Below are 11,453 nucleotides of genomic sequence, written 5' to 3'. Positions count from 1 at the left end.
CAGCCACTAGCTCTTCTAATTGAGAACACTTGCTTTAATTTATTACAAAAATGATCTGTTGACTCAGTTATGAAAGACAACTTTTAACATTGCTTTAGAAGTGTCTGCTCCTCTTATAGACTACAGTATTAGAAGTGCTTAAAAACATTTAATCCTGGATATGCTCTTGAAATTGAATCAGGACATTCTGTGTGTGTTTATATACCAAATATGATTTTTAATTTTCAAAGCAGGTGAAAAGACTAACCCTAATATGAAACTGCAATTTTACAATTTAATTATTAGTCGGATATGGGCAACCACATGATAGTTCATGAAATCTTTAGGTCTATCTACATTGCTCAGAAACACAAAACAAAGTTTTTACAACTTTCACCTTCAAAAGGCTAAAATGTTCAGTCTTTTAGAAGAGTGTCCAGTGTTTAAAAGAAATGCAGTTAAGGGAGACCGCATCCAATACACACATGAAACAACTCGTCTGAGCTTGCTAATCAAGGTATCTGACAGCTGTGGGTGGGGTGATGAGACAGGAGAACACTTGCCATCCAACCACCACCTGAGGTGTTCCTTCTCTGGCAGTGAATCTTCTCCAGGAGCTCCCCTTCGGAGCCCACCGATCCCAGGCATGTTGCCTCTTTTGTTTCCATGGCTGGGTAGAGCTGACCCAGTGTTGGCCACAGATGCACCTCTGGGACTTCACACAGCCCCTCACTCAACTGCTAATGCAGGGAATCCTCACTCAGCTGCTAATGTAGAGAATCCTTTGCAGGCTCGGCCAAAAAAGTTGAACCAATGAAGGTTATTTTGTTCCCTTCCTCGTAACTATTTATCTAAGAAAAGAGGAAGTGTTCATGGGAATGCCGTAATTACTGGCCAGCTTTTAAGTAAGAAATTAATACTTTACCATGTGCACTGTCACCTCATGGTCTGTTGGAGATGTCTCACAGAAGTGCAGTGCTTTCTCTTTCAGTGTCTCTAAGGAACTAAGACAAACCAATAATAAAAGAGCCCGAATTTAGAAGAGCTGTCTCCCCAGTCATGTAAATAAGAGCAGCTATACTAAGCCTCGTTCACTGAAATAATAATACAAAGAGTTGATATTGATCTGGTTTATGCACAGACTCCAAAGTGCTTTCAATTGACAGACAGAGAGCATCCCTCCGTGTTTAAAAGTGGGAAAACAAAACTGCCCAGAGGTTTGCCCAGGGCATTGAAGAAAAACACGGGCAGAATAGGAATCCAAACCATCACTCCTGGCTCCAGTACATAAACCAAGGAGAAGAGTATGTGCCAGCAGAAATATTCATTATAGTGAATAGGCAGCAATCTGTTTAAAATTGTTTCTTTCATAAAGCCCATTTGTCAGTACCCCAGCTTAGCTGATCCAACAGCAGCAGCTTGCATTTGTGTTATCAGAGTGATGTTTGGGAGAGGTGAGTGTATAATACTGTAGCATGTTGTTGGCTTTCACCTTCTCTGATGAAATTTTTTATTTTCCTTAAAGGAAATAACTTTAAAATTCTCTAAAGCAATTTATTTATCTTTTTTTTTTTTTCTTTTCAGTTAAGGACAGACAATTATTACCAGCCAGCACTGTAATATTATTTAGTGTAAAAGACACTGTATCCTGCCCAGCACACAAAAGAGAAGAATTGTTTTAAATTTATGCAGACTTTCTCTCAGCTTTAGCATGAGGGTGTTAGTCATTATTTTTACTCTAAATAATTAGTAGCATTTTAAGTGTCAGGGCATATTTGTGAAAGGCATGAGATAGACAGCTCTGGAATCTCCTGTTTTTCATGGAGCCATTGAACAGATTCTCCCAAACTTCACTGCCAAATGTACCTCCCACAGCCTGACCCAGACTAGGACCTTCCTTGGGCAGGAAAACCTTTAAGTCTAGACTTCTAAAGCTCCTGCAGGCCACTTTGTGCTTCAAGCTACACACATGAAGGAAGATGGACTACATGCCAAGGGACAGACCAACCCAAAGATGTTCCTTGAAAGAAAAATCCAGTCTTTCCAAAGATTGTAAGGGAAATGCTTAGAAATGCCTGATGAATGATCTCCTCTACACTGAGCAACTTGAGCATTACAAATACCAACTGAACAAAAAGAATGAGCACAACTAATCGTGGGGAGAGGTTAAAACACACATATCTTGTCCACAATGAAGCCAGTTCCTGCAGCCTCCTGTTCCACGGGGATTGGTGAGAAGAAGCAGCTGTGCTATAAGGAGGGGCATTTATTGCTCTTCCAGAAAAGCCTGTGCAGGGAACTCCTGCACAGGGAACCGAGGCTGGGACACATGGGAACAGAGACCTGTGTGATGCAGGCTGAGGGGGTTCTCACTTGCCTCATCAAACTCACTTCCCTCTGACCCTCAGAGAGACAATCCTGTCTCTGAGCCCCAGGCCAGGCTCTATGTGTAATATGGCCTGGTGTGTGCAGTTCTCAGGTGACTGAGGAAACTGTGACCAACGTGTGATAAACCAAGGAAGAACATGCAGCAGTTTGGACTCGAAATGTGAGGCTTTGACAGCCGAAGCAAAGAATTCAAGCTGGATCCTGAGGCCTGGGAGAATGACCTTAAGAATCAGCGTCTTCAAATCAGATGCTTTACTGGGTCAGCCAAGCTTGATTCCCACTGCTGATGGCACTCTCAGCCATAGTTTCTGGGATGACTGCAAATTGAGATGGTATTACACTGTTTTTACAGAGAGCTGTTCTGTCTCTGAACTGCCAGTTACCAGGAGTCTCTAATCAGTAGGGCCAGATGGACACTGTGATATTGAATTCTGCAGTTTCCTAACGCTCAGCTTGATCTCCAGTACCTGCTTGGCTTGATTATCTTCACACCTTTCTGAACTTCACAAGCAGCTTTTTGTTCAGAAACAACATCTGAGTCATGGCCATGCTTGTGAAAAATCTCTTTTTAGATAATCCAGGTCAAGGGTGCACACTCAAGAGTTTGTTATTTTTTCCTTCATTATCCCTTGGTTTAAAAAAAGCCTCCCATCCAACAGAGAGTGGGAAAAAATGCTACAAGACTCAAGTGAACCTTGAGACACTGCAGAAAATGGATAGCAAACACCTGACTTACAAAAGCCTGTAAACCAATTAGTGTTCATCTGACTGCTCAGTAAAGATTTAAAAATAAAAAAAAACATGTTTGCACAGTTCAGGATCAGATTGCCCAATTTCTGATTCTTAAAAAGAGCTAAGTTTGCTTATCTGTCTATTTAAAACAAGCAACCAGATCCGAATATATGCATTTTTTTGGAAAGAATTTGTATTGTAATTGAAAAGGAGGCAGAGAAAATCCATCAACCCAAATTGCACCTGGTCACACAGTGGAAGTGAGAGGACTGTGGTCCTACTCCAGTCTTGAGTGCAAGGTGAGCTGAATAATTAAAAAAAAAAAAAAAGGCTATAAGAAAGAAATCCTGCGGGTTTTGTTGTAGGCAAACCCTGGCAGGGAGAACTCTAGGACTGTTCATCAGCACTAGGGATGTGCAATATTAAGTCTTTCATTGCTGGGCACTGAAAAAGCACAACAGTTCTGCTGCCCCAGTAGCATAATACTGTTTATAGTTTGTCATTCAGGATGGACACACTTAAGGGATGCAGCACGAAATCTCCCTCAATTATCTTGTTTTGTGTCTCTGCTCTTCCTCACTCACTGCTCCCAAGGAGGTGGAATCCAGAGGGAGTCCATCCTAGGCCTTCGGGTGCACACCTTGAGGATTCAGGATATCTAATCCTACCACAGTGTCCTCTAAGCATCAGGAGTCAATGAATGCAGCTCTCATCCTTCCAGGACTTTGCACTGTCCCTGTCTCTCCACTGGTAGAGTCCTAGAGGTGCTGAGTGAGGAACTGTGCCAGCTGAAAGGAGAGCAGGACAAGGTACAAACGCTGTCCTTCACTGTTGTCACTCAGAAGTCATCCACCACTAGATAATGCTGGTGGCAGCTAAGATGTATAAGGCCAGCTCCAACCTGTATTTGCAATTTGTTCACCAGCTTTCAGTAAGGGTTTTGTTGTTATTAGATGGTAAAGAAAGAAAATGTTAGTCTTCATCAGGAAGCTGAAACCATTAGAGATTTGATTTATAGCTGGTTCAGAGAGATAAAATTGGTTATAATTCTCATCTATTACTACCTGCCTAAAATCTTGCATCTTCTGTAAGACCTGCAATGCCATCATCTGCCATGAGAGAGTGGCTCAAGCCTCATCTCCCTTTCTCAACTTTTCTCTGCCAGGTGCTTTGTGCAAGTCCTGTCCCTGTCATTTCTCTCTCCCTGATGACCTCAAGCTGCTTTACTCTGTATTCCAGTGTCTTTCTCACTCAGAGACTTGCCACTACTAACCTGCATCTTCTTCCCCCTCAGCACTGGACACATAGAACATACACCTGACAGTCTAAGGAATTTTGACGATTAAAAGTTCCACTGGAACTTCCTTGTACCCTGGGATAGCTGCACTACAAGCTAACAGGGTTTTAGACACATCAGCTGGCTTCAGATGTTCCTGATGACCCAAAGGTGTAAACACTGCAAAGAGCATGGGGAACCAACATGCTTTACAGAACACACTGCCTGCAGCTGGGGGGACAAAGGTCTTCCAATTCCTGCTGAAGGGAAGTAACCATATTTTTGCTCTGGTGTTCTTACCAATAATAGATAGGGGCATACTTGAGAAGAGCACGATTCTGATGCCTGAGGTTCTGCTGCTGATCCTGACTGGTCCTGTTTATACCAGTGGGGACAATGTTTTTGTCAATGGTTAAAGGATCCTGGACAAAGGATGATGGAACCCAACGTGGGAGGTACTATTTCAGAACTGATATTTTATTCAGCTGAGGATCTAATCGAGGGGAGGAGTCATGGGGTGTTTGCATGACACATGGAAGGACTCTAAGTGCAGACACAGCCTGTAGGTTCTGCTGCTGCCACTCTGAACCTCCACAGCTCAGCTCTAAGTCATCACAAATCCCAGGGTCAGCACAAACCAGACTGTTGAACTTCTCTTTTGCTACCTCTTTGATATGAGCAACTGTGGAAAGGCCTTGGAATTTGACTGTAGAATGGAGAATACTTTGAGTTTTGCTCTCATTTCAGCAGGTGCAGGTTTGAAAAATAAATGGACATTTGCTTTCCAGGTCACCTCTCACTCAGCTTTGTTCTATCTGTCATTAGAAACAGCACAAAAACTAGTGAAGGAGAAGAGCTTCAAATAGGGCTCCTTTTCTAACTAAAAAGTACTTGATGAAACAACAACAGAAGGAAGTGCAAATCTCAGCTGGGCTGGTCCCATGACATCACAAACCTTCAGCATGGCAAGTAGCATTCTTGAATGCACCAAAATCTTGTCTGTTAGCATTTAATGCGAGACATTACAAACTAATGAAGAGGAGAAATGTATGCAGTGTTGCTGTAAACCAAATATACAGATGTAAAATAATTAAGAATAAACTGTTCCATAAAAATGCATGTCATTAAACCCCAGTCTGATAAAGTGATTTATGAAGAATTTTCTAGAATTGCTAAAAAGAATGATTTCTCATTTGAGGCTCTGGAAGTCTTGAGTCACATTTTGTTTCTTTTAAAAAAATGTCTTAAAACACATGGCTTTACAGCTGCTGCTTGGAAAATATACACCTCCAAAGTCTGACTTTCATTTAAATACAAATGTACAAAATGTAAACTGAGACAATAGAGAAATTTACAAAACTTTTCTTTAAAAATAATAAAGACAAAATTCAGTTCTAGTATGATGCTATTTAAATACGTGCAAGTAGTCATGTTCATTGAATTTCTATTGCAATGTTCTAAATAGACAAATGTGATTCACACAGTCTTGAGTGCCACCTCCAAAAACAGACCTGAGTGGAAAATTCTTCTTAAAATGCGAGGCTCCACTGGAAGGAATGGATAGAAAATCTCCATTTTGGGAGATCCCTTTTATTCTCACTCAATGGTGGAGGCTCTCTCATCCACAGAAGCTCCAGAGATTATAGTGGAAGGATGCAACATGTTGTTTCACAAAACTGGGCTGGAACTAGCTGCTTCCAGTGGAGTTTGAACTCACGTGATTTGAATTTATGTGGTGATTTAAACTGGCCTTTGAATTTGGAGAGCTCTTTGAATTGTTCTGATGCTGTAGAGAGAGGAAGACAACGACAATTAGATTTCCAAAATATGCCATGCTTTTATTTTTAGTCCAACATTGCTCATTTTATGGTGATAAGGTACTGACTGGACTGCAAGGTTTTTTTGTTTGAAGATCTTTGGATGCAAAATATTCTTTACTTTCTTACCTGTATTCCCTCTAGGTCAGCAGGACCATGGCAGTTCTTGAGGAATGAAGCAAAGAAGACTCACTCGAGCTCCAGGAGTCAAATCAATTCACTGCAAAATGTCAGTATCTGCTAAATCTGGCTAATACAGAGGATACCGCCAATGCTTAGGCATGGTTTTAACTCTACAGAAACAGATCAGTCTAACAATGTTATTGAGATTTGCAAGTGGTGCCGTGGGGCCTCATGAAACCTGCACATCATGCATGATCTGGTCTGCTCTCTTCTTTACTGTCTTGGTTTCCTGCCATGACCACCTCCCTCAAAATTTGCATTTTCTTTTCTTTTTTTTTTTTTTTTAACATATAAATCAAGGATTTTCACAAGGAACTTCCTAAAACTAGAGAATCACTTCAAAAGGCACGACAGCATGCCACTGAAAAATAGGTTGGATAAGAAGTTTTCAATTACTGGAAACAAAACTCATGAGCAACACTGGAACTTCTGGCAGTAAAAAAAAAATATAAATCACAAGAGGTAAACGGAAAACCTGGGACATGCAATATTAGCCAGGGAATTACCAGGTAACTGTGACAGCCAGCCCTCTCTGAGACACTCTGCCTTCCTCGTAACAAAAATACCAGCAGAACATGGCTGTGACACTGGGCACCTGTGGGAGTTCCCTTGTCTTAGCCGTAAAAGATCTCACCTGTCGCTTAAATATTCTCTGTAGCAATCCTTTCTTGGGTGGCTCTGGGGGGTAGCTTTTGTTTAGGTCTGGTGAAATAGTACCATTTGGTCCAAACACATTCAGCTCCTTGAAGCACTCTGTTTCTATCATCTAGTGGAACACAGTGAGAAAGAAAAAAAAAAAAGAAATGATACAACTGCATTAACCAAATTCCAGTAGCACTGGGTTGTTCAAAGTCACTAATATGTTGGGAGGGTTAACAGTTGGTTCCTAATCGTGTCTATGGAAGGCAAACAGGATGTGTGAAAAGGAGAGGCTGAGTCTGCTCTGCACCTTTGCACATCACTCTTGTCAAAAACTGCCCTGTGAAACTTTCTGTTCTTTTCTTTAGCGTTGTGGAAAATATTTTGGGTAAAGGCAGGCACACTTACAAAACCCCAGTTATTAGCACCCCTCTGCCCAAGTGGATCTGCTGTCTGATACAGAGTTGGATTATGAAATCTACTGTTGGCTGTGTTTTGACAGCAAACAGAAAGAAAGACAGATCTGGGAACCCCAGAGCAGGTTCAGAGTCAATGCTGCAGCTGGGACCCACTGCAGGTACAAGGCAATGGGTGACATCAGGATCACCAGTGGAGGAGCCTTCTACTAAGACTTCCAACTATCCCACAAAAGCTCCCGAGAACTGTTGCTGAAACACCTCTGCAGAAATCCAGGAGAAGGAAGTACAGTAGGATCCTGGCCAATTTACACAAATATCCAGAGCCAACAGATACAGTCACCTGAACCTGACATCTGTGGTACATTACAGAACTTGAAAGGGGCCATTTGTAACTCATGAAAGCATTAGAGTCTGGCAGGTTCTCCAGTAGCTATATATTACTGGAAACATACTGCTCCTCTTAAACCATCTGCATTTGGGCTTTCATTGGAGTAATTTTACTATGATACATCCTTACCTCATTTTGCCATGGGATAGACACTGATCCTGTGGAAAACTTGGAATAGAAATCATCATCTGTTTGGTCCAGGTTAACTCCTTTCACTGTGGAGAATTGCTCGATGTCCAAGACATCCTTGCAGTACACTGCTCTGGGCTGTCAGCAGCAAAGAAAAGAGAAACAACAAGAGAAAAAATGTTTCTAAGCCGGATCATGTGCTTTCATTCACATTTTCAGTCAAGTGACAATGTCTAACAACAAGTGTGTGTCTGCATCCTCTTTCTCTAGACTTGTTCTCCCTGCCTGTTCATCATCAAAGGCTGACTTCACTTTAAGCACGCTAAGCTTCCTATTTCGAAGTCCTTAAAGCATCAGTCAAAGTAGGTTTTAGTCATCCATGTACCATCTGGTTAAGAGGTGAGAGGAAAAGAACAGAGAAAGCAAGAAAACAAAAATCAAATCCTTCACCGGTCTTTTCTTTTAGAGTGGAAACAACAGAAAACCAGAATGTTTATGAGACAGCTCTGAAAAGAGGCCTCAAATAGAAGTTCCCTCCTGGTCCGATAGCTGTGGGGTTTGCAGCTTAAAAATTTAAAGGAATGTACACTAATTGCTAAAGAAAACAGAGCAGGTTTGGCATTTTTCCATTGTTTTTATTAATAGCTCTGCTGCTGGAAGCTGTCCAGAAGCACCTCTATTAACTCTTCTAACTTGTCTGCATTTGTTCAAAGAAACAGTCAAATGGCTTTGCCTTTTTGAACTACTTAGCTTTCTGGGATGACAGAGACAGAGCTCTTTGCAGTGACGTGGTTTTTAGCTCCTACTCCAGCAGTCAGCCACAGAGAGCAGAAATGGTCATCACTGGCTCCCTGTCACCCTCAGCATGGTCACCTGTGTGCCCAGAGAGTTCCCAGCTACCCTCTGATGTGCAGGGATAATTGAGGGGTGGCTGGTGGGACCAGCCTGACCTGCTCAACCGCAGCACGTGTTGAATCCTACTGTCTATAGATGGTACCATGACTGCACAGCCCAGGGCTCCAACAGTGCAGCACTTTGTCTGAGCACTGTGGCCAAACAAACAGAGCTGACTCCTGACAGAGGTCCTGTGTGCTGAAGGCTGCATCCTTCTGCATTCCAGATGGCTGCGATCCACAGCAATTTTGTGGACACAGAGTAATCTAGAAGAGGATGGAGAGACACGGGTTGGATTCCAACCTCTGCCATTGGCTATATAGCTTTGGGTGATTCAGCTGACTTCGGTAAAGACTGGGAACTCTACGGATGAATTGGCAAACAAATCAAATTAGGGGCAGCTCTTGAGTTCCCGATAAATAGCCATAAAAATTTATGTGCCTTTGCTTTAGCAAATGTGTCTCTAAGAGGTGCCTTCTGGGCCTTTCGTGCCTCAGCTAAGCTTTTAACACACTCTGGCAGATCCCAAATTTGAGCCCAGAATTTTCTAATTTTCTACATCAGAAAGAAATAGTAGCTTGTCTCCTGTTTCTTCCCACTAAAGCAGGTCGTAACACCATGGGCTAATTGGCAGGAGTAACTAGGCCACATAGTAAAATGTAAAGCAAAACCAGAGCAGCTAAAGTAAACTCTCGTAGCATTGAAACCACTTTGGTTTGGTTGAGTTTGCAGCAACATGAATGAGAGCTGCCAAGATGTTACTTTCCTTAATACATTAAAATGGCAGTGTTTACTTAGAACCATATGGGAACTTTAAGGATGGAAGGTCTAGCCAGAAAGAGAGCCCTGCGGGAGGAAAATCATCAGATAACTGTGCACTGGGGTAGAAATTAATACCACAAAAGGGTGGAAAAAGCTTTGTTGTTGCCAATGCAACAAAGACTTTGAGTATGTGTGAGTCTGGGGTGTAAACCCGAATAAGGACTCAATGTTGGGTTTCATGCCCCATGAACACCAAAAAAATTCAAAATGCTTTCTCAGGTCCAAGTCACCTTCTCTGCTGGAGGTGACACCTGATTTCATAATGACCAAGTTAATCCCCTGGCTCCACAGAGCTTTGGACTTTGTAGTTCTGGTTTCACTCAGCATGTATATCTATAAATCTGTGTGCATACATGTGGCTTCCACTGCTGATGGTGCCAAGCACCACCTGGTCCTGAGCACACTGATCCTCACACCACCACCATGGATAAGAGAATACAAAGGTTTCCAGTGCCTCCGGTGTCACATGGGAATGCCGTGGTAAAATGAGTGGGAGTGAAGGAAGGCCCAGGTGACCATCCTGTGTGGAGGCTCACCCACCCTGCACACACACACCTACAGAGCTCCCTCTCCTCATCCTCCCAGCACCCCCACTCCAGCCCTACCACTTCTCACACCTTCCCATGCACAGAGTGGTAACAGCCCTGAGAGAGAGAAGTTATTTTAGAAACAAATCTCTAGAAAGAGGACACTGGGGGTTCTTCCCATTGTACTTACATCAGGGACAAAGGGAGGATCCAGCATTCCTGCTTCTAACCGCTTGAAATTCATGCTCTTGAAGAAGGGGTGCCTCTTCACTTCTGCTGCACCTTCCCCCTGACATCCCAGCCGCTGCTTCACGTCTTTGGTGAGGAGCTGAAACGTGCCAAGAGGAGTGGTGAGGATGTCAGAAAAGCAAGAGCTCCACAGAGATATTTTTATCTCCAGTTGTTTTTGAACGTGCCCGGAGGGAAGCACAGAGGGGAGGTGGAATTGCTGCTACTTAAAGGCTGAAGTTAAATGGATTAGGACTGCACTGTTCCACATGCTGGTAAAACCATTTGAAAATCACCTGCTGTAAAGTATTTACAGTCAAGATAGAGACTGTTGCTTCTGCTTACTTTCAGTGAACACTTTCAAGAAAAGATCTGACATTCCTTAATAACTTATGTAGATGTACATTCATAAGTCTCATGTGCTTTTTCTCATTTTTTTCTTTTTTTTTTTTTTTTTCTTTTGTATGGATGGACTAATTGATCTGCGAGGAAAGAGTTCAATAATTCTGGCACAAACTAGTTGGTGGATGAGCAGACAACAAGTAGCCAAATCTTCACAAAAATGCCTCTACTTTTAAACCATATGCATAGGATCAAGTAGGCTAAGAGATCACAACTAAACAGTTGAAGAGAAGCAGAGCTTATTGTGCAAGTGACTGGTTCAAAAAGACCATCACTTGGGACAGGGACCTGTCTAAATGTACCAATGACTTGAAAGGCATTTTGCTGAAAAGTGAAGGTTCATAGTTTTGTTTCCCTGTTTTCCCTTCCATTCATCTCCAAGGAAGCCTGGATTATACTCAGATAAAGATGGGAAAATATAACTCCAAAATCACCATTTACCACCCAGAGATTTCAACTGCCTCTACTCAAGAGATGTGCAACTCGTGCCTTAGCTCAGCAGCAAACTAAACATGCACTGCAAACGGGCAAGGCTGGCTTTGCTGGGTGCTCTACATTTTCCATACCGGTGGAAAATGCTCCAGGGAGACCCTAAAGCCCCTTCCAGTACCTAAAGGCACTGCAAGAGAA

At 42.5% G+C, this 11,453-nt stretch overlaps 1 protein-coding gene across 2 annotated transcripts in view; it reads right to left on the bottom strand.

Moving 5' to 3' along the window:
• Positions 1-1,464: 1,464 nt before the first annotated feature.
• GRK5 (G protein-coupled receptor kinase 5) overlaps positions 1,465-11,453 on the bottom strand; it is a 155,408-nt gene continuing 145,419 nt past the window's right edge. Inside the window, exons 13-17 of one of the 2 annotated variants that reach the window (XR_001873895.1) lie at positions 10,384-10,521; positions 7,951-8,088; positions 7,010-7,141; positions 6,322-6,412; positions 6,047-6,161 (exon numbers count right to left, since the gene is read on the bottom strand). Coding sequence is in view for 1 of the 2 variants with exons in the window: in XM_017809243.1 (XP_017664732.1) it covers positions 6,063-6,161; positions 7,010-7,141; positions 7,951-8,088; positions 10,384-10,521 (507 nt within the window). In the remaining variant the exon portion in view is untranslated. Of the gene's footprint in view, positions 6,162-6,321; positions 6,413-7,009; positions 7,142-7,950; positions 8,089-10,383; positions 10,522-11,453 lie in introns of both variants that reach the window. The other variant, XM_017809243.1, reaches the window with a different exon arrangement.

Source organism: Lepidothrix coronata, unplaced genomic scaffold (assembly GCF_001604755.1).
Source record: "Lepidothrix coronata isolate B3197 unplaced genomic scaffold, Lepidothrix_coronata-1.0 Scaffold25, whole genome shotgun sequence".
NCBI classification, from domain to species: Eukaryota; Metazoa; Chordata; class Aves; order Passeriformes; family Pipridae; genus Lepidothrix; species Lepidothrix coronata.
Note: the sequence above shows the minus strand (reverse complement) of the source record. Positions and strands in the feature narration are given on the sequence as shown.